The following is a 22,874-nucleotide window of genomic DNA, read 5'->3' as shown; positions in this document are numbered from 1 at the left end:
TGCTTGCTGTAAAGGGGACACACATCTATGAAGGCCCTGACAGCCATGTGGAAGTAAGGGGCAACTAGCTGCAAGTCGGAGTGTGGACCTCAAAGACAGACCAAGCAGGAAGGGGCACTCCCATCCCCCTACATACCCTAGAGGGGAGCAAGCACTGCCCAGTCACAATAGAGCAGCTATGCACCAGAGTACGCCTGTGCACGACAGACTTCTTTCTCATTTACTCAGATGGCACACAACTTGCCATGTTTCAGTTTTGCAAGAGTCCTGGCTGAAGCCATACAAAATGTGGGTTCCAAGGATGGGGCCTACTCAGCACACTTTTAGGATTGGTGCAGCCACAACCGCACTACACTGGGCAGTGGCAAACTGTTCCATGACATGAGGGCAACATTGATTAGACTAGCTGAGGACCTGTTTGCCTACGACATACTTTAGTCTGAGATAATCCCCAGGTGTGAGTGGTGTGGAGTTTATTTACATTCAGCAACGGAAGCCTTCTAGGACAGAGGTCTTCAAACGTTTTGATGCCGAGACCACCTTGTCAAAAGAAATTTGCCGTACGGACCCCCTTGTGACAAAAAAATTCTAGAACCTGGTACTCATCATCGGCAACTATTAACAACCATAAATGCCACAATTCCCACAGCAAATCTATTTTACAATGGGGAAATTATATTAAACAGTGTTTATCAAACCAAAGTTCAGTGAGCGTGGTCAAAGGTGTAGCTAAAAACAAAGATCCTCATTCATGAGGAATTGGCAGAGGGCAGCGCCACAAGTCTTCTTTCAGTGCTGCTCTACCCCAATGTGAAATATGGTGCATTCCTGCCCTTTGAAATATAGGCAAGGGTACTCCCAGAAATTCATTTTAGGTCTAGAGGTGGGAGTAAAGTACCAAACACTGAAAAAAGGGGACCTCTTAACTGACCTATTGGTTTTACAACTTATGGACTGAATCTCATCAATTCACATAGGGGTGCATTGGCTGGGAAACGAACTCCTGCCCTTTGCCCTTGCATTGGTGCACAAATTGCTGCCTAGCACCTACATAGGCAAGATTGTTTTTGCGAAGGAAAGGGTTTGCAGGGGTATTTAGGAGGGCTTGCCACCTGAATCTTCCCCTTTTAGTGGCCAGCAGCAGAGAAATTTGCCACCCACCCACAATATACAGGAGTGTCAAGAAGAGTATGCGTGTTAGTCACGTCAGATAACAGAAGGGCTACGGGTGGAAGCGCACAGGGCTCTTTAGTCAGAAGAAATAAGAGTCAGCAAAAAATCCAGGTGGCCCTACAGAAAGGTTACATTTCTAACAATATGAAGTGCAACAATACATTTTGGGGAGATGTGGCCTAACAGCCAGAGTTTCCGATTTTAAGAGCAGCATGGCCTAAATATTATGTGAATCTCTGAAAATCGTTTGTAGAATTACGTAATCTGGTTCCTGTAATGCGCTCTGACGCTTTTGGGCCAAGTTCGCGCTATATAAAAAATACAAAAAAACACCCTTAAAATATATGCCAGGCGTTTCTGAAGTCGGGTCTTCCTTTATAACTGAGACATTTTACACTGCTCTCTTGTTTGGTTTGCATTCTTTTCACTGCAGTTTGAGGAAGGGTGTGCATCCTTTGCGGGGAGCGCGGGGCGGGTCGACAGTAAAGGAGGAAGGCTGGCAGAAAAGAGTCTGCAGAGAGAGGCGCGGCTTTTCGAAATTGGGCTGAGTGACCCAACAGCCAATAGCATATGAGTGAGAGAACAGACTAGCGGGGCAACCCTCTTCACACTACCAGGGTAAAGCCTTCATTCTACAGCAGGAGGGCTCCCCAAACCAGGGCTTGACGTCTTCCAAAGCTACAATCCCACAGCTCGTTCTGGAAGCGCGAGCGAGTGCCTGTCCGCTTACCCCTGAGCCGGTCCGAGAGCGCGCGCGCTTCATCAACGTTACTATTTACGGGTGGCGCGCTCGCTTCACCGTCCTTTCAATCTACGGCCAGGTATCTTGGAATCCGATTGGCTGGCCTGGGAGAGGTGAACGATGGAGCTGAAAGGGGGTCTCCTTTCGAGTGTGCTGCTCCTGGGCTGCCTGAGCGCGAACTCCGGGGCTTACAACATAGACGTGACGCACCCCAAAGTCTTCATGGGACAGAACGGCACGTTGTTCGGATATTCGGTACTGTTGCACAGCTATGCGGATAATTTTTGGTAAGTTTAAGAACCACCTAAAGAAAGTTGAATTCAGGCGTACACGGTGCACTTTCAACATAACGATGTATTGCTGTTCTGCATGTAGGACATCACACACAATAAAAAAAACACATAGCTTCCCAGAATACCGACATTTGATGGTAAAACTTTGATGCGAGTTTTTCAAAGGAGAAACTAACACAGGACATTCAAGCTATTGCTGCTTGAACATGGGTAGCTTGTTCTTCCATCAATTTAGCTAGATGTCTTCTGCCTGGCTTTATTTGTGTTTTCTGAATCAACCCGCATGGTCTGCAGCCTCTTCCTTGAAGGGGAGTCCGGCCCGCACGGGATGGTTGTTAATCGCTCTCTTCCGTTTCCCAGGCTCGTGGTCGGAGCTCCCAATTCCAATTGGATCGCGAACCAGTCTGTGGTGAATCCTGGGTCCATTATGAGGTGCAGGATCGGGAACAACCCCGGCGGGACCTGTGATCAGCTGGTGCTTGGTGAGTCCTGATCGGGGGCAGGGGATGCACAACAAAACACCTATGCACTTTTTACCTGTAGCATAATCTGATTAATCCTATAGAGTAGCGCCAAACGGTTGGACGAAAGTGCACTTGGTGAAAACAATTGACCAAAGTCTCAGATTAATACTCGGGGCATTTTCTTCTGTGCACACTTTTTAAAAAGTTTGACAGTGCTCCCACACTTTTTTTGGAGGGGGGGGCATTCTGTATATTTTAGTCCCTGCGCTTTTGCTTAGGTTTAACATTTGAATAGTAACTATGAAAATAATGCAGGCAAACAAAATATTTATGGTGATAGATGAAAAAAATGGAAGAACCGTGCGATGCACGTATTTTTGGCGTAGCAGCGTGGAAGCACACTCGAGCAGCGAGGTGATGCTGCTGCCGCATTCACCCATCGTGGCAGTTGCCTTTCTAGGACGTCGTTCACTCCTCCAGGTTTCGCTTCCCTCAAGCGAAGTCCCACGTTCGTTTGTATAATCGCTACCACCTGGTTACCAGCGTGCGCCCTCCGCAGCCGGGGGGCGGAGCCTGCCTTGCTGTGTGGCATGATGAAGAACACATTGAGCGTGCAGCGCGAGGACAGAGTTTGTGGCATCAGCCCCCACCCGCCTCCAGGGGCGTTACGCAGGTCCCTGCGGTGCAGTGGGGTCCCATTCAGCCCTAAAGCCCCTTCATCGTATTCTGCCGGGGCACACGTCATTTTGCGATATGTCACTGCCCCTTATGAACTCATCATAAATTGTCCCATGTGCGGCAGGGGAACTTACTTTGTTTTTCTGGCGAATATTAAGGGGACGTTGTAAATCCCCAGCTTATTTTCAGAAAGAGTCAAACAGTGATCAGCTTGCATTGAATTAACTGCTGCTTTAAGGGCGGAGCTCAAAGAAGAAATACGTTACCCTGCTCCTTGTAGTTTTATTCGCCCAATTGTAAATGCATGGCTGCAAATTGCCTAGCCAGTTGGGTGACTGTCAGTGATCCGTGTGCTTTGAGCACCAATCACGCTGGAAACTGTTGCTTTATAATAATTTGGGATAGTGAAACTGCAAGTCCCGACTTTCTAAATACTGTTTACTCTGAAAGTCGCTCTCACCATGACATGACATCTTTGAAACTGCGGAGTTGCAAGTGGGACCACTGGAATGAAGGAGTAATGGAGGCTCAAACTATGCAGAATTAACTAAATTATGAAGCAAGCAAAGACAACTATGTGGCACAATGTGGTACATTCTGTAGCCGAGTTATTATTTCATTGTTTGACATTTAACACTTTACCACTGTCTGGGAAAGGAGCCAATCGCAAAAGGAGGAGAGAACACTGCCTGGCATTCCAGCAAACAATTAGCCGAGATGCGTTGTTGAAAGTCTTTTGTGTTCATCATTGTTGGTGTAGCCAGTGCTATGCATCTTTACTCTTGTTTCAGGACTGTTGTTGGTCTTGAGTAGAGAAGAACAAGTGACATTTTGGGATCCTGGCAACGCTGCTCAGTCTTCACAGGTTTAGGACAACGACTGAAGTGAGTGTTATCATGCACTGCATTTACCACAATGCATCAGGCTAATTGTGTGCTGGTATGCCAGGCAGAGTGCTTCATCCTTCTTTTACTATCTTTGAAAGGGTCACCTCAAAAGAACCAGTTTAACACCTGGACCCAGCAATCACCAACTACAAGTTGAAAACTTAACTTTGGCAAAGGGTCTGCCATAGGTATAACCGCGTGTGATGCTCTTTTTTTCTTTCCAGCCACTTTTGATCTGTTAAAGTGGAAACAATGTTTTTTTGTTTAAATCCACAAATTATGAGATTATGGATTATGTGGCAACTGTCACTCCTGCCTCACATGATGATATCAGCTCCCTGCCTCTTCCCCCACTTGGGGCCTGATAATGAGTGAACCGGAGCAAGTCAGTATCAGTACAACACCTCAAGGTTAAGAATTTATCGGTTGTGATAAATAGCACCAATTGTGAGTTTACTTCCATTAATGGGTAATAACATGTGGCTTTTGATACATATGGAACCAAAATCCGACAGTCACAGTAATTACCTTACTGTCACAGTAATTAACTGATCTTTTTTCTCCATGAAATTCTGGCACTTTTGACCTGCCGAAATTTATGGTATGATCAAGACTTCATTGCAGCCGTAATTACCGGGTGCAGTAAAGTCCATACAGCTCCTCATTCTGATCCCTGCTCCAATAGGGATTTTCAGAGGGGTCGGGATCATCTATTCCAGGCATAATAAGGGCCTTAGTATTTTATTAGTCATTCCCACTTGATTGCAGTGAGGCTGAGCAGATGCTAAAGTACTGTGTCCTTCCTCTGTAAAGTTTGCAGTGTCTTCATATTTTTCTCTTTAGGAAGCACCCAGATACCTCTCCCAACCACAACGGTCCTGTGCTGTCCAGCATGTCTGATACAATGCTTTACAATTTACTATTGCTCAATAGCAACAAAGGGACACAAATGTGTTTCTTGGTAGAGATTTTGCAAAACACAAGCTTGGTGTATAACAAACTGCCTTTTTAAGGGACTATCAATGGTTTCCTGTAATCCTTTGTACGCTATTCATGCTCCTTCCTGTGACTTGGAAAACATAATGAAAGGAACGGCCCTACAAGGCTTCAGCCCAGCTGGACTCATGCATTTCCATGACACATGTTTCCTTAGTCGAGTGTGGGTTCTGACGTAAACCCTTGTCATTGTTCAGCCATAGACTCAAGCTACAGCTCTCCCGACAAGACTCACGAGGAAAAATCTCACCCACAGGGGCTTTTTACCAAGGACTCCTAAAATGTACGAGGCCCAGCTGGGTAATAGTCTGCACAGGATGTTAGTTTCCAGGCACCCTGGCGATTGCAGTCCTCTTATTCACATTATAAGTATAGTAACACAATTACCTGAATGCAAACAAAAGAAAGTCAGTAGGGCAGTAGGGAGAGGAGTTGGCGTAAGGGCTAGGCGGTCGACCTTTAATCTGGGGAACCGGGTTCGTGTCTCATTAAGGACGAGCAACATCCTGTGATTCTGGGCAAATCACTTAATCTCCCCAAGCCTAACAAAAATGAATGAGTCCTCATGTAATGCAACGGGTGCTCGTGTAAAGCGCTCAGATACCCGATATCTTTGGGTCAAGTTCGCACCATATAAAACTCAGTATAAAAAAAAAATAGGTCTGACTTTTAACAGAAAGTGTTGGATGCTTCCCTCGATGCACTTACTCAGCAATCCGTCCATGCACCCAATCAATCACCCTTGCACTCACTATCATCCTCCCAATGACTCATTTTGCCTTTACCCACTTGCCCATCCAAAATATCATACACAAAAACAATACTATCAATCACTAGGTAGATTCAGTTATCAGCCAGTCCTGTTAGCTTTGTTGTTAGTTTGTGGGGAGTATGGGAGTACTTTTGGTAGTGTTTGACTGCTGGTCTGTGAGGAGTGAGGTTGCTGTCAGTGGTACGAAATTATTGGTCTGTGAGGTGTGTTATCTACATTCTCTAACTATGCTTGTGTTTCCCTTGTGGTCATACCTGAACATATACTGTGTACTTATTTAATGATTAATGAGACTTGCTCCGAAAACCAAATCGGAGCCTACTTCCTCTGCTTTAGTCTTTATGACCTGTTTTCCATATAGAGGCTGCTCAAACGTTGAGTGGTGCATTAATGACCCAAGCAGTTTGTTGATTTATTTCTGAGAACGCTTGCACAGTGACCACTGGCAGATTGCCCCCATCAACCAACCCTCAAACTGATCACTGATCCTCACATCACATGCACTGTGGTTGTTTCCCTTCTCACCAAGCATCAGTTACACTGCCGGACAGATTCCTAGTTCCCTGCCTCTGGAACCTTTAGAGTTCATCCTCTGCTCAGAGACTGTGCCTCAAATCTTACATGAACAGGTCTGCAGCAGTTGCAGAGTAGCAGGGCTGGATCCTTCTGTCTGGGGCTATTAGCAATAAAAAGGCACCTCCATTGCAGTTTATACAAGAATGTGGCAACTCTGGGGCCACCTTATCATTGGATCCATGATGAGCACCAGGTACACAATGTTAGTCGGTAACACTCAGAAGAGTGAGGCAGGGCAGTTCAAAGCTTACTCCACCAGAGGAGGTGGTTTGTGTTGAAAGTGCTGGGCCAAGCTCTTACCATTGATTATCCAATGGATCTTTCCTTGTTGACTGAGAGGTAGAGGGAGTTCGCAGTAGTCAAACAATCTACTTAGCAGTGTAACCCATTTGGCTACACAATAAGGACTAGGAATCCGAGAATAAAGACAAGACATTTTTTTTTTACAAATTAACAGTCAACCTAATGTAAAGGAATTTCAAAATTATGCAGTAAAGATACAGAGTAACAACAGGCTATCCAAAGCTACTAAAGAAGTTCAGGTGCCTCAGCATGAGACAAACAAGAAGTTCAGTGACAGCAATACGGAAAATTAACAATAGGATTTGATGCTCAGAGAAGAGTATTCGATCCTCTCTCCTAAACATGAGTAATGTCTAATGTCTAAAATTTAGAGTCTAAACCATCATGTGATTACATCAAAAAGGGTCTCAAAAAGTTCAGAAAATGCAGAAAAGGTGTCAGCTTAGCAGAAGTGCGGTCAAGAGTATTTTATGGATAGGAATATATGAATTAGCACACTTAGTAAAGAGTCAAAGGTGAAAGCATAGAGGTCTGCACCTTTTAAAGTCCAAAGGAATAGTGGCACAATCAACCTGGGAGGACACCAGTTAATACCACAAAATCTTCTGAGTGACACCCCTTGTTCACGCCATCAGGGGCTTCATTGTCCTTTTCATTCTCACCCTGTGAACTGCAACATTGTCAGATTCTCCCAGACCAGTCCTGTGAACGATGCCGATCTTTGGTACCTTACAACTCTCGATACATTACTGAATAGGGATTGTCAGATAACACTCTGGCTCCCCATGTTCTTGTCAAGGTCCCCTTCTCTGGCTCTCTATCACGAATACATTGTAACATATATTCTCAAACTAACAAACCATATGAACGTACCTGCAAGAAAAAGACAAGCAAGCAGAAGTGGAAAGGCAGTATTTTGAGTAGGAAGAAATGCATGCCTACTTAGGTCAACTTAAACATAAGTTCAATGGTGCACTTTTAATGCATGTTCACGTGCACATACAGCTACAAACAAGTGAAAGATGTCAGTACATACATTCAAATTAGATTCATGTTGAAATGTAAGTAAATGTTATAAGACTTTGGAATACATGATCAATGTAAAATGCGAACTAGAGTCTAAATGCAAATGTGAAAACATTAGCGTACACATTTACATAAATCTTTCTTATTTCTAGAGTATATAAGTTTTAATAGTGTGAGGATGGTTTATGAAATTCCTAAAGACTACATTTCATATTAATAAGGTTAAGGCAATCAGTGTATATAGTGTCAGGTACACGTAAATTGTGCACTTCTGACTTCTGAAAGGAAGGAGCTAAAAGTATGCTGCTCCAATTCCCCCCTCTGATGGTGAATCAAGCAATTACATCAAGTATAGATCTCTTGTCAAATGGACCAGTTAAATCCTCATGGGCTTCATAAATGCTGGTCAGGACTTTTCCAGATGCTTCTTGTCATCCTAGTATCTGGTCTGTCTGTCTTCTTATTCTATATCTGTTCTTTTTCTCTTTGCTCCATTCTTTCCTTGTGTATGGTTTTATCCCTTCTAAATTACAAACAGGAATAATCCACAAGGAGCAATTATCAATAAGGCTCTCAAGATGCCTCCAACAGTTCCACTTCCTAAGTTCCCAAACCATCTGCCTACAGTGTAAAATCCCTTCCTTATTGTTTCCCATGCAGCTATTGGTTCCAACCCCTTCAAATCTTTAATCAGTTCAGTAATATTCTTCATATATTTCTTTAAGTCCTTACTCTTATCATGATTGTAAGTACAGTACTGCTGCACCTTTAACATCCTGAAGACTCTGCCCTCCTTTGCCAGGAGAACGTCTAACACAAGTTTGTTTTGCAAAACCATAGATCTAATGGCTACCATCTTGGTAAATATGACAAAAAATGCTCCAGCTGTATTAGAAGACCGCTTATCAACCACAGTAGACAACTTTCTAATCTTATGAGAATTCAGTATCACACCTACTGATGGAATAATTTCATCAAAAGTGTGTCCAACAAATTCACTAGCACTGGCACCTCTTATTGTGCGAGCATGTTCTTTCCTTAGTGAGTCATCAAGATGTCCCACATGATTAATTTCCAGAAAAACTATCCCCATATAACATGATTTAAACCGTCTCCTGGGTAACCTGTAATAAGCGTTTTTCCCACAGATATAGTAAACTCCAGGAATAACATGAATCTCTCCATCTAAATACAATCCCCAATTTCCAAAGGTTTCAAAAGTGTGATCACATTCACTCCTGCCCACAAACTTGGTGTCAAATATATACGCACAATTTCCCACGATGTTGAAAATCTAATGGTAAAGCCGCTATATTTCCTGCTGCTATATGGTCAAGCTCATCCATGGCCCAATTTGGTGCACTTGTATGATTTGATGCTCTGTCCATTATATTTCTTCTCCTGTCTTCTACTGAATCTATGTTATGTTATGTTTATATAACTTATTGAATGCAAAAATACCCAGAGGTTTTTTGGCGCTAGAGAACTACCGTAAGCCCCAAAAAATCATGTATTAATTCTGAAATAGCCATGTCTTAAGACTCTTTCTAAATGAGGCTAGTGAACTTGCTGACTTGATAGGCATAGGAAGCGTATTCTATAGCTTGGCCATAAATGGGGTTGGGGTCGCACACTACTCACACACCGGCGGTGTCGCCCCTAAGGACTCTGGTCAATGTAGTAAAATGTTCGCGATGCATCATCTTTCGATCTTCTGCTATCTTCGCTGTCTTCGCCATCCCTGGACACGTGTTTCGGGGTATTACCCCTCATCAGCAGGGATAGGCCGTGTACTGGGGCTGCCGATGGCTGCCAATATCTGCCATGTATAGTACCACTCAGGCGCGTAGGTGCGGGATCCCAGGCTCGTCAGCCCGCTGCTCAAGGGAGCTTTAAAGTTACAAATGGGGGTTGGGTCGCACACTACTCTCACACCGGTGGTGTCGCCCCTAAGGACTCTGGTCAATGTAGTAAAATGTTCGCGATGCATCATCTTTCGATTTTCTGCTATCTTCGCAGTCTTCGCCATCCCTGGACACGTGTTTCGGGGTATTACCCCTCATCAGCAGGGATAGGCCGTGTACTGGGGCTGCCGATGGCTGCCAATATCTGCCAGGTATAGTACCACTCAGGCGCGTAGGTGCGGGATCCCAGGCTCGTCAGCCCGCTGCTCAAGGGAGCTTTAAAGTTACAAATGGGGGTGGGGTCGCACACTACTCAAACACTGGCGGTGTCGACCCTAAGGACTCTGGTCAATGTAGTAAAATGTTTGCGATGCATCATCTTTTGATCTTCGCTGTCTTCGCCATCCCTGGACACGTGTTTCGGGGTATTACCCCTCATCAGCAGGGATAGGCCGCCTACTGGGGTTGCCGATGGCTGCCAATATCTGCCAGGTATAGTACCACTCAGGCGCGTAGGTGCGGGATCCCAGGCTCGTCAGCCCGCTGCTCAAGGGAGCTTTAAAGTTACAAATGGGGGTGGGGTCGCACACTACTCACACACCGGCGGTGTCGCCCCTAAGGACTCTGGTCAATGTAGTAAAATGTTTGCGATGCATCATCTTCCGATCTTCGCTGTCTTCGCCATCCCTGGACACGTGTTTCGGGGTATTACCCCTCATCAGCAGGGATAGGCCGTGTACTGGGGTTGCCGATGGCTGCCAATATCTGCCAGGTATAGTACCACTCAGGCGCGTAGGTGCGGGATCCCAGGCTCGTCAGCCCGCTGCTCAAGGGAGCTTTAAAGTTACAAATGGGGGTGGGGTCGCACACTATTCACACACCGGCGGTGTCGCCCCTAAGGACTCTGGTCAATGTAGTAAAATGTTCGCAATGCTTCGTCCCCCACAGCTAGAGTTGTGAATCCTGGGAACCATCATAATTTTGGTCCAGTAGAGTGAAGCTGTCTACCCGGAAGATATCAGCAGAAGATATTTCTTAGGAACCCAGGTCCTGTATTATTCAAGGTCTTTAAAAGCTAGGCACAGCGTCTTAAACGTGACGCGACTTGCCACAGGAAGCCAGTGGAGTCTTCTGATTTCGGTTGAAACTGATTTGTACTTGGGCAGATTTAGAAGGAGTCTTGCGGCTGCATTTTGCTCCATCTGCAGTTTTTTGGGATGTTGTTTCTGCATGTTTCTCCAGTCCGTCCGCCATCGTAATTGGCCCCTATGTTGCAGATGAAATTCGAATTGAGAGGAGTCAAGTTGGTCATTTTCTTGAACAAATCGAGCTAATTGTTTATTCATGATTTTTTCCACAAGGAGCAGGAAAAGGCAGCATGGCGATAAGTCAGTAATTACAAAGATCAGATGCATCCAGGCTTGTTTTTTTTGTTAATGGAATGATCGATGAGTCCTTCCAAAGTGCGGTAAAAATTGAGTCAAACATGGTATTAAAAATGTCTGACAATAGGGCTGACCTCCTTTGCTATACCTCTTAACACTGTAGGGGGGCAAGGGTCTAAAGGGGATCCAGATTTGATGTCCCTAATGAGGGCTTCCACTTTGTCTCTAGATACCCGAGAAAAGGACTGAATTGTATTTTTGCAGGGGTCAGTGTTTGGTGTTTCCTCAGTAAGCTCATGTGTAAAGATGGCCTCAAAAGAATCATAGATATTGTTAACTTTGTTCCTGAAAGTATTGGCAATATCATCACAGAAGCCTTGATTTCTTACTGTGGCCTTCTTACTATGCAGAGAGGTGAGCTTGGCCACTAGGGAAACATTAGGGATCCACTGTCGACAGTAGCCCACCCTTCCCAGGGACATCCTGACTGCTTTCTGAGTAGTTGGTGGATTCATTCTCCGAATCGCTGAGATTCTCTCTTGTCACTTTCCTAGTTCCTGCCTCAATTCGATGTCCAAGGTACAGGACTTCCCTCTTACAATACTGCATATTTGTCAGGTATACTTTATGCCCATTCTCAGCTAAGTGGTTTGTAGTGTAGTTCCTATAGTCCCAATAGGCTCTGCGCATTGGAATAATATCTTCAGTAGTGTAGACGTAGGACTGAGGTTAACTAGGTCTCTACTGACTATATTAGACTTAAGTTTTTTGCCAGCTAGCTCAGAGTTCACTAGAAACTTTCTCGAATAGGCGAGGAGGAGTTGAACCTCCCTGGATAGACAAGAAGGGATTTAGTTTCTGACAACCATAAAACATGACAACTTTGCTCTCCCTGAATAAGAGTGTATCTCTAGAGTCGTGTGAAAACAAAAGACAGTTATTTCACTCAGTCAATAAGTGCGCACTTAGTTTCACCAGATTGCAGAGAAAAAGAGAGACAGGCGTTTTCAATAAAAGGTGTTATTTATTGAGCAGTCTCTTTCCTCATACAAGAGAAATGAATTGCTACAATTGCAATACTTATAGTTAAGTAAAGTGTATACAGTAAACGCAGGATTATGAAATAATACTGTAAAAGCATGGAAATGGTTTCTTAGCCATATGATACTTTAAAATGGATAAAATAGATACATACATATATACATTGACTAATCGTACTCCACTGGTGCTTCTAACTACGCCTACCCCAGTGTACCTGACCTAAGCCTAATACGTGGGAAGGAGTAAGTAAGTAGCAGTTTAAGTTAAGTTTGTTTTGCCAAGGATCTGACTCAAGAATTCTCTGTAAGGGTTTAGTCAGTTCAGTACCTGGGTATTAGAAGGCAGGAGGGCTGGTATCTCTCTCTCAGGACTCGGTATCCCAGTCACCCGCAAGGGTAAGCTGGAAACGCCGGAGGCTGGATTTCTCGGCAAGAGAAAAGACAGCGTCTTTCTCAGCGCGTCAAAAGGGAGGGGCAGCGTCCGTGGGCTCTCGCATCAGCTGGGCTCTTCGGAAGTAGATAGCTGCTCTGCTCCAGGATTACCACAGTGCGTTTGCTTAAGGCAACGTTGGTATATTTATACCTGAAAGGTGCCGGGTTTGACGTAAGGCTGGACATAAGACGTCAATAAAGATGTCACTAAGAACTGGTCGTTCTTACAGTGCTTTACAGGAGTTCTCGGACGAAATCAAAACAAGCAGCGTGGATTTCCCAGGTTGCTGGAGGCTTGGATTTGTTTAAGAACTCGGTGTGCTTTCTAGGGGGCTGGAGGAATAGGCTTGCTTAATGTGACCGCATGCGCTATGACTGAATTATGAAAAGGGTTCCTATGCCGTTGTAGGGATATTACTGATTTATAACCGGACAAGGGCAAAGAATAGGAATATCGATTCAGGTACCTTGATAAACACACTACAGGTTCAGCAGGGTGATGATTTCCTGTCTTCAAGCCTCCTGTGTATTTGACGCCATCAATAGGTCGTCAATGTACTGGACCAAGACTTAGTGATAGGGCATTATCAGGTACTCCAGATTCTTTTTAAGGATCTTGTTAAAGATGGACAGACTCTCTGTATACCCTTGTGGGACTCTGCACCATCCCAAAAGACGGCTGTGGAACTAAAAAGCAAAGAGGAACTGGCTGTCCTCATGCAACGGTATATAAAAGAAGGCTTAGCAGAAATCGATAACCATGAACCATTCAGCCTCACATGGAATTTGAAATAAAATCACAGCTAGATTCGGTACCACAGGACAACAGGTAACAACAATAGTATTAATTCTTCGAAGGTCCTGCACTATTCTGTACTTCCCGTTGGGCTTCTGCAAGCCTATATTAGATAAGTTACATGGACTCCCCATAACCTCTTTCAGAATACCCTGTTGAATAATTGAGCCAACCACAGGAGTAATTCCAGCAATGATTTCAGAGGTCCAATTATATTGCGGGATTCTATGATACTCTGGATTAGGTTTTACTGTTATGCAAATAGGTTCAACATCCTTGCTGAAACCTATGTCCTTGCCTGAAAAGTCCCAGACTTCAGGTAGCACTGTGTCTCTCAGTTCTGGGGGCAGATAATTGCTTGTTGATATGGGGTACAGTCTGACATCTGAACTCTGACTTACAACGTCTTCATCATGAGTTCAAAACTCAATACCCTCCGCGGTCCAGTACATGGAGCCATTCAGCTTGCACAAAAAATCACGTCCTAGAAGATTTACGGTACTTAAATCACATTACAAATTGATGATTCTCCTCAAAGGACCCTATTTTTTAACAGGTACTGCTTCAGTGACGGGGTTAGTCAAATGTTTGTTGGCAACTCCTAAATCTTGGACTCTTTTTCCTGAGAGGGGTAGGTTGGGAATCTCTACTGTTCTAACATTTAATTATTACTTACTCTTAGTTGGTGCCTTCCTTTCTCTATAGGTCAGTCATATCTGCCAACTGCCCCCTTTAAAGAAGTGAGTTAAAAATGATGGAATGGAGTGCAATCAGAGTAGTTACTAGTGGCTGATACTAATTGAAGCATTTGACCATTCGCTTTTTTGTCCCATGTCATGAAGGTCCCTTCAGCCAGTCTTGACTCTATGGCCAGAGCACATTCTAGTCCTGTACTTGTAGATTTTGCTGTTGTCATCATGAGCCTGGCTTTGAGGGCTCATTGTGCCCTTAGCTATAATGTATAAGGTTGTCCTCATGGGATAGGACTGGCTGGTAACTTATAATGTAAGCAAGGAGGTGTAAGAATTCACCTTACACCAAGGGAGATCTTAATTAAACATAAAAGGGGGTACTTGTATCATGTACATTACTTCCTGGTACCTGAATCCAGTTTATGACAACACCTTAGAAGATGCGTAGTTGTAAGACATAACTTCTGGATCCTGCTTATTCATTTTTCATTCATTTTGCTTTAGTAATTACTACTTATGCTCTCCTACTTTTTGTGTTGGATCTTTTTTTTTTGGTTTGTTCAACTTTTGAGTTTTCTTGAATACATCTCTGCCTTTTCTTAAACGTCTAAGGTTCATCCTTTACATGGAACTGACAATATTTTTGGGATCATCCAGCCTCAACAACTCACAAATGTTTTTCTATTGAATCTTCCTAGCAATGTGTATTTTGCCGTGTTGCTCTTTTATATGCCACACCCCTAAGAATCTCCACCACCCATTGCCTATATCTACGTATTTGTTTATCAGCTTTCACCGTCCATAAGCCTTGTTTTGCTCCGCCCTCCCATTTCATCTTTTCCCTCCTCAGCTAATGCCCCATCTTCATTCCTCATCCCCTCAGTCACTTGTCCTAAAACATGCATATGTTTTCCTGCTCGTGACGCTCACTCGGGAGTGTCCTAAAGTTGTTCTCCTGCATTTTTGTGATATGTACTTCACCGCTTCGTCAGTGGAATGAAGCACTCTGTAATTCTGCAATACCCCCAACACAATGACCACCACAACTGGCCCCACCTTTGTCCCCAGGTTAGTCCAACACTTGACCTTTGATTGAACTTTGTTTTGCCCAGCTTCCTCCCTTTCTTGGACGCCACCTCCCACAGTGACCGTCCTTCAGCAGCTAGACCCCAGATTGGGATTCAATTTGCACTTCTGTGGGCTAGAAAGCAGCTAATTAAACTATAGAAGACATTAAAGCAGAGCAATCCTAAAAACTGATGACGCAGTGCAGATTATACAGAATGATGTGGTCAGGGGGACGCAAAGTACATGTTCTCATAATCATCGCATTCCAGTGGAACAGGAAAGTGTGTCTGATGCACAGAATGGATGGGCTGACTCCGCCCATCTTGTGCACCAGACTAACTTCTCTATTCCGCACACAGAAGGGCAGAGAGTACTGGTTTGTACTGGGACTTCATGAACAAAAGAGGGTGGCCAAGGTTAATGACCTGCCACACGAAAAAATCATGGAGCCTCTGCCCAGAAGAAGCGGATGGTGACAGGAGGGTTTGGCAAACTACCAGTTACTGAGCTGCGTTGTAGCAAAGCACTGTCCTTTCCACTGAGAGGGTAGGAAATGGAGGTAACACATCTAGGACAGACCTTTGGGTAAATGAATAGCTTAAGATTAGTTTGAGGGGGCAGACACTGGAAAGAGAGCAGTCAATGCAGTGGAATGGCACTATGAGATCTATAGAATTATTGTCAGGACTATAGGCAAGAGGGACTATGCACCACCCTATCTTTATGCAAAGAAGAGAAGGGCATATAAGCAAGCTTGATGTAGCCCTAAAACAAGAGTGTCAACATTCTAATCACTTATTGCATGAAATGCCTTTATAGAGGTTAATTGTTGTCACCATTTAACTTCTGGATGCAAGTCACCAGTGTACAAGTTCTCACAATTTAAGAACACAGCCCAAATTGGTCCTTGCAGAGGATATACTGCACCCTAGAGAGATTTTAAAAAAATGAGAAGAAAAGAGGACAACTTATCAAGATTTGAAGGCGCATGAAGGGGAGAAACTTGGAGATTGTTATTTAATTGCTTATGGCCCCCTGCATCTCATTTTCCCTTCCAAACAAACAGTGAAGGGATCTCATCTCTTCCTCCTACCGCTTCCACTTGGGTTGCTAGGATAAAGTCAGAGGTACTGACTATCACCTTTTTGCTTTTCTCAGTGTGACGTAAATGGGGAAGCATGAGTTACCACAGTCAAAAGAAAGGCCATCTTATGAATGCCAGCTGGTTATTTCAAGAGGCAACTAAACAGGCTCGAAAGACGGTTAGGTGCATACTGTATTTTTTTGGAGTTACATGGTTTCCCTAACCCGAAAAGGAACTGTCAACACACCCCCTAATAAAGAGTAGATGCTAATAATTGTAAGTGGAGTATCTGCATTTAGAGTGCTCGGCCTGTTTTAGACATATCGCCAAGTAAAGCTGGAAGAAGGTTCAGGACATCTCGCGTCCTTTATTACACCATTGGGGGCATTCACATTTGTGCGGATTTCTATTGGCCTGACATCTGCTGTGGCATCATTACAGAGAGTAATAAGAAATGCATTGACAGGTATCAATAACTTTTCTTCTTCAGGAAGACATCTTAGTTTGCAGTAACTGTGTAGAAAAACATGAAGCAATGATGAGTAAGGATTTGAAGAGAGTGGGTTGACACTTCAGGGAGAAAATGTAATTTTTGGATAAGTGCAGTGCAGCACTTGGTGACGTGATAACCAAGGAAGGAATCCAGCCCAAGACAAAATAGTAGATGTAATGACAAGGAAACTGTGTTTAAGAGCAAAGATGATGTTCAATCTCTCTTAGAAATTGAGGAGTATTACTACACGTTTCTCAGGAACTTTATGGAAACTGTTATATTTGTGATAGCAGATTAAAAAAGGAACAATTTTGATTAAGAATCGCAAACAGACCGCTGATGTGGTTAGGAAGGAAATGACCAGTGCTACGACTTGGGCCCAGTTTGAAGTGAAAAAGAAACCATTGTGATCATAGTTGCAAGTTGAATGGTCACGCCAGGACTCCGGAATCAAGCAGGATCAACCCACGGGTTGGACACTTCTGGATGTACCCAGTGGCTTGAAGGTGGATATCATTCTGTCTAAAATTAGAACGACGGTGGCCCCTCCACACACACGGGCCGTCATCTTTGTAGCCACTTTGACTTTTGGCTGGCCAGTATATTTTGCATTCACAACATTGTAAACCGAGTGACTAAGAGGTCCTGATGGATGCCCTGGAACCCCTTTTGGGGACCACGTACGGGCAAAAACATATTGACCATTGAGAGGGGTATGTATTTTTTTACAACCCTGGTCCTCATTTTAACTTTATCTCAGTGGACCTGAGGAATAAAGTAATTTGACCATCTGGAGGTAGTTTTATCTATCACCTTCTATTACACTTACTTGCACTGTATACATCTCTGACCCCACTCCATCGCTTACCAAAACACCTCTGCTCCTCTCGAATTGGGGAGTTGTAGCCCACAACATCGACTTAACAGTTCTGGTGTGAGGAGGGAACTCTATGATGAAGATTGTTACTCTCAGGTGAGTGATGGGTTCTCGTCCTAAAAAAAGGATTTCTCTTTGAGCAGTTCCATGACACACACTTTTGCTAATACACAGGACAATGGCTGTGTACTAGTTGTTAGTTCGGTCTTTTGTTAGAATACCAGGCGTACTTTGGCGTGAGCTGTATGATATACTGGGAATAGTATGCACCTGGTTGGGCTAATCCCTAGATCCCCAGTGTGAATGTTATTACCTGAAATTAGTGGCAGCCTTAAGTGTTCCTGCCATGAGGATGTGGGTGGTTCCTGAGAAGTTTCCCCACAGTGGATCCTCGATACAAAGCGATGGTTCCCGAGGACCTCATAAGCTATCTGTTAGGAATGGGAGTTATCCAAGAGTGGCCCATGGTAGTGGGTGGACCAGACAGACAGTGGATTGTTCCTGGTGTAGTAGGTGCAGTGATAGCCCCCTGAGGAGCTAGAAGATGGGTAGTGAGTGTCCTAGCTTCCCCATCTGGGCTAGTGACTGTCTTCGAGAAGATTTGATAAGAGGTGATAGACTCCCTAGATTCCTGGTATGGGTTAGTGGTTGACCCTGAGACATCTGGGTATAATAGGCTACTGCCAGAGTACAATGAACAATGCTAGCCTAGAGACTATTCCTCAGACCCTGATGTGGCGACTGTGGCAATGCCCAGCTGGATGTCCAATTAGGTTGCTCCTGTGGGGCAGATCCCAGTACAAGTGGCTGTGTTCTTGTAAACAGAGGGTGTGGAGGATGCGGGTAAGCCCACTATGACCCAACTGGGTGGTCCGGAGGTCTCTGCTCTTGAGGGAGAGGACACTGACCATCAGTCCGGGGAGAGGAATCGATGCCTGTTAGGAATTGATGCTTTGAGCTATCGGAGTGCAGGCTGCTTAAGCAGACTCCTGCCTGGGAAGGTGGGGGGGCGGGGGGAGGACGACTGTAAGTGTACCAGTCTTGGGGTGCATCCTAATGGACACCTGACAAGTAATGGCTTGCCAGGCATTGACTGGTGGGTGTGGCCTTCTGCTTGATGGTGTAAGATGAAGGTTCACCCGCAGTTTGGCACCAGGTGGCCAGGTTGTGCCTTCTCCTGAGGGGCGGGACCCAGTGCATCAATCTGGGTGGGCGTTCGACACTTCTGTCCGGGATTGTCGCTTTGCACAAGTGCAGGCTGCAGAGGAGTTTGCCTGGCAGACTTCTGCTGAGAGCACTTTAAGTGTACTTGTTTCTGGGCAGATGCCCATGAGAGGTGAGAATGGGGAGCACAATAGCCGAGTCTGGTGGCCATGTGATGCCCCTATGCTCTGTCAGTGTACAGGCTGCATAGGGTTCTGCTTTGACAGACTTGGTCCTGGAGCACTTTAGTTGTACCTACCTTGGAGTGTGACTCTGAGGCCTATTTGAAGTCCTGGTTTACCAGGCATGGACTCCGCAGTTGGGGGCTGTCCCTCATCTGAGTGAGATGGAAGGAGGCAGTAGTGCTTATAGCATGACCTGTCAAATTTAACAGAGGGAGATTTAGGATACCTACTTGGTCTCCTGCTTAAATAGTGTGAGCCTGGAAAGTAGCTTCATGGGGACCTTGGCCTACACAGTGCCAGTGGCACTTTCATTTGACACAGTGGGGCTTGGGAATCCACAGGTGGGTGACATGGACCCTGTTCTCACAGGAAGAAGTGGACCAGGGTTCCCAGGTTGAATCCCCTGGGCCAAGTTGTCCAAGGGTGACTGTCACTAGAGTTTTCCAGCTTGAGAGGATTGTTTTTTTCTTAGGAAAGTCAGTCATCCCGCAATGGTGGTGGCATCTTTAGATCCTAGTTGAAGTGCTGTGGGTGAGGGCCAGAGGTCATGCAAGGAGCCTGATTTTGCATCCTTGGGGTGTAGTGACCTTATTAGTAAGGATACTTGGCTTGTTTATTCTCCAGATGGAGAACAGCCAGGGACCTATGGGACAGGTTTCAGACCGGTGTTTTGGGATGACATCAGTGCAGTGGCACTGAACACTTGCCAGAAAGAACTTATTCCTCACATCACATTGTTTTGCCTAAAACTGGAAGTCTTTGGAATCGACCTAAAAGCTGGTAAAAAAAGTTTGTGGTATTTGAAAACTGGACTGGATATTACACAGAGGAAAAGGGGGGTAGGTAATGCCCAACTTTGCAGTCTAGTCACCAAAATGTGATGCAGTTGCAAAGTAACGACATTTGGAATGAGTAGTAGTTCTTAACAATTTTGAATCTCCAGTATTAACAAACTGTTTGATCTTGGGCAAATCATAATCTCTTTGTGCTTCTGTTTCCTGATCTGCCAATGTATGTGCGCTTGTAAAGGGGCTTATTGGAAGAGAGAAATACCCTGGCTATAGTCCCAGCTAATGCCCCAAGCATGATTTTCATTCACACATTGGGGGTTGTTTACCGTCTTGTCTCCTGTTTCCCTACTAACATCTCTATAGGTGAAGGTGTCCTGCAGAATCATTCCCCTGCTACTGCACCTGCCTCCTGTTCACTGATAGGCACCTCTTTCACAGCTTGGATAGGGATGAAAAAGTTAGAGGTGGACACTGCTTCAAGTGTTTCCATCAAGCCGCTCCAGTCCTCCTTATGAGCTGTTCTCATGTCTGACTAGCAGGACATTAGGCGTTGTGTATCATCTGGGTGTGGGCAAAAGGACAGACCACCAAAATGCTGGACAGACCTGCAAACAATTGTAAGGTTGTCCACCCTATATCCTATTTGTGATTGCTCAATCGCTTCTTCCTGAACTGCATTCCTTTTCTCATGGTTTCTCTCTTTTAATCAAAGGTTCGAGATCATTGCATATGCATTAAGTTGTATTGCCTTTTGTTGTGAGTAAAATACCTTGCTGTGTGCCCCGATATGCTATTTTTAAATACTGTACCATCATTTTTTACTGGTAAATACTTTGTGCATGTTTAAAAAAAGATGCAATTTCAGGGCACTCGCTCAAGAAAAGGCCTGACTGGCCAGTCATCCACTGTGACGTTGTGCGAGTGGGCTGGGGCTGCATGTGCTTGGTTTTCAGCCCTGACCTTTATCACTAACAGAATCAGCAAGGATTATGAGGCCTAAGAGGAGGTAAGGTGGAAGCATCACACAGAAGGAGCTCTGACCTACCTCCACTTGCATCTGTACCAACTGTGTGCAGCAGGGATGTATGATGGTACAACGCGTGCTTTTACCACGCGTACCGTTACCACGCAGGTTTTACAACGCAAGTCGTTAGGGAAGGTGTTGGATAGTAAATTAAACTCTTCTCTATCCTACAGCGCCCTCCAGCGCAAGTCGTAACGACTTTCGTTGTAAAACTTGCGTGGTAACGGTACCACATTGTAAAAGTTTCGTTGTAAAGGATGTTCCCCGTGCAGCAGTGCTCGGTGCAGCTCATACATTTTGTGGATGTGCATCATCATACACAGGAATTTTGCTGCAAGTGAAGGGTTCCCTCCCACTGTGGGAGAAACATACCCCTACCAGGGACAACATTCCCTCCTCCATCTTTGTAGCCTGAGCTCTCCTATGTTTCCAACGTTCCAGCCTTACTCTTTGCTGATGACCCTCTAATTTCAAAGATTCCCATGGGGATCCAAACACTGCTTGACCATTTTGCCAGCTTTTGTAAATCTCGAGGATTGGAAATTAATTCGGACAAGACAAAATGTATGCCCTACAAACTGCACAGCTCATTTAGAGGTAATTTTTGGTCAGGGGACAACAAAATAGGATGCTAGAAGGACTTTCCCCTGCCCCAGATTAACGAGAGTAGTTTGACTTTGCAACATTGAGTCGTTGCCACTTTGAAGTTGTACACATCCTCAAGTTGTTGCCCTTTTTCACCGATGATTGAGATTTAAAGCGGAAACGGTCTAGGTGCAGCACTCTGTGGTGCTGAGAACTGGGCCTACTGTAAACTGAATAACCTAGAAAAAGTTGAATATAATTCTTAGGGCTCTGTTTGGAATGCCTCAAAGATCTCCAACATCTCCACTGAAACTAGACCTTGGTGTAAGGGTCATCATGTATATAGGCAATTTAAAACCTCTTCTTTATTGGATAAGAGTATGGTTCTTTATACATTTGCAACCCTTCATTAAATCCCTCCAGGAGATGAGAGTTGGATGACGATTGTAGCCTACCCTGGCTCAGAGATGTTAAGACCTGTTTTTATTTACTCAGGCTCCCTGAACTTTGGGAAAAGGCATATTCTATATTTAAGCTTGGGATACCCACAGAAAAACTGGGAGCTGTTATCAGAAAAGATATTTAGGGAGTCTAATCTGGGTTGTTTGACTAGGGCGTTCCTGAATAGTAAGCCAACCTAGGAGTTTGAGCCCATGCTCGATAGGATTGAGCATCCAGAAGCTAGATCCCTATGTATGAAATTTAGAATAGACATCCTCCCAATAAACGGTGTCTTTTGTAAATGGTGAACCGATGAAAAAACGTAGGGTAAATGACCCCTATGTAAAGTACATTCTGTTCACTAAGGCCCATTTGTTATTTTTCTGCACTGCATATCACTGGATTAGGAGGAAATGGGTTGGGTTAGGAGGAAATGGTTTGCACCCATTTGTCGGATTCTAAACGTAAGGAAGTAGCAGAATGCTATAAGGTTGTTTAAGGCAGATACCAATGAGATGGTTATTTTCTCAGTTTTTAATTATTTGCACTCAACTTGGCGATTAAGATGTGGTAACCAGGGTGCCATAACTGGGAGCTCCATGTAATTTATTATAGACCCCAAATTAAGCCTTGTGCTTTTTAATGTCTTGTATTCAAATTAATTTGAAATGTTAGTGTTTGTATATTTGATGGATTTTTTTTAATGCTATGCAAGTTTTAATATTCATTATGGTATGTTTTTATGGAATGACTTGAACTAACTTGTTCATTGATCGTGTCCATCAAAGTTGAACAGGGATTTTTCCTGCATTGATTTATGCTATTTTGTTAGGTAGGAAATGAATATGATCTTGATTTTGCTTAAAGGGCGAAGATGTCACTGCGTTAGTCAATGAATGCTCTACCACTTAGTAGGCTAGTAAACACGTATCTTATATGTTAATTTGCTGCTTTGCAAGCACTT

At 44.3% G+C, this 22,874-nt stretch overlaps 1 protein-coding gene across 1 annotated transcript in view; it reads left to right on the top strand.

Annotated features, from left to right (window-relative positions):
• The first annotated feature begins 1,719 nt into the window (after window positions 1-1,719).
• The window catches only part of ITGA4 (integrin subunit alpha 4), a 628,337-nt gene continuing 607,182 nt past the window's right edge, over window positions 1,720-22,874 (top strand). Inside the window, exons 1-2 of the mRNA XM_078681473.1 lie at window positions 1,720-2,202; window positions 2,569-2,690. Coding sequence (XP_078537599.1) covers window positions 2,036-2,202; window positions 2,569-2,690 — 289 coding nt within the window. The 5' untranslated portion in view covers window positions 1,720-2,035. The remainder of the gene's footprint in view (window positions 2,203-2,568; window positions 2,691-22,874) is intronic.

The sequence above is a fragment of the Lissotriton helveticus genome, chromosome 3_1, assembly GCF_964261635.1.
Source record: "Lissotriton helveticus chromosome 3_1, aLisHel1.1, whole genome shotgun sequence".
In the NCBI taxonomy this organism is placed as follows: Eukaryota; Metazoa; Chordata; class Amphibia; order Caudata; family Salamandridae; genus Lissotriton; species Lissotriton helveticus.
Note: the sequence above shows the minus strand (reverse complement) of the source record. Positions and strands in the feature narration are given on the sequence as shown.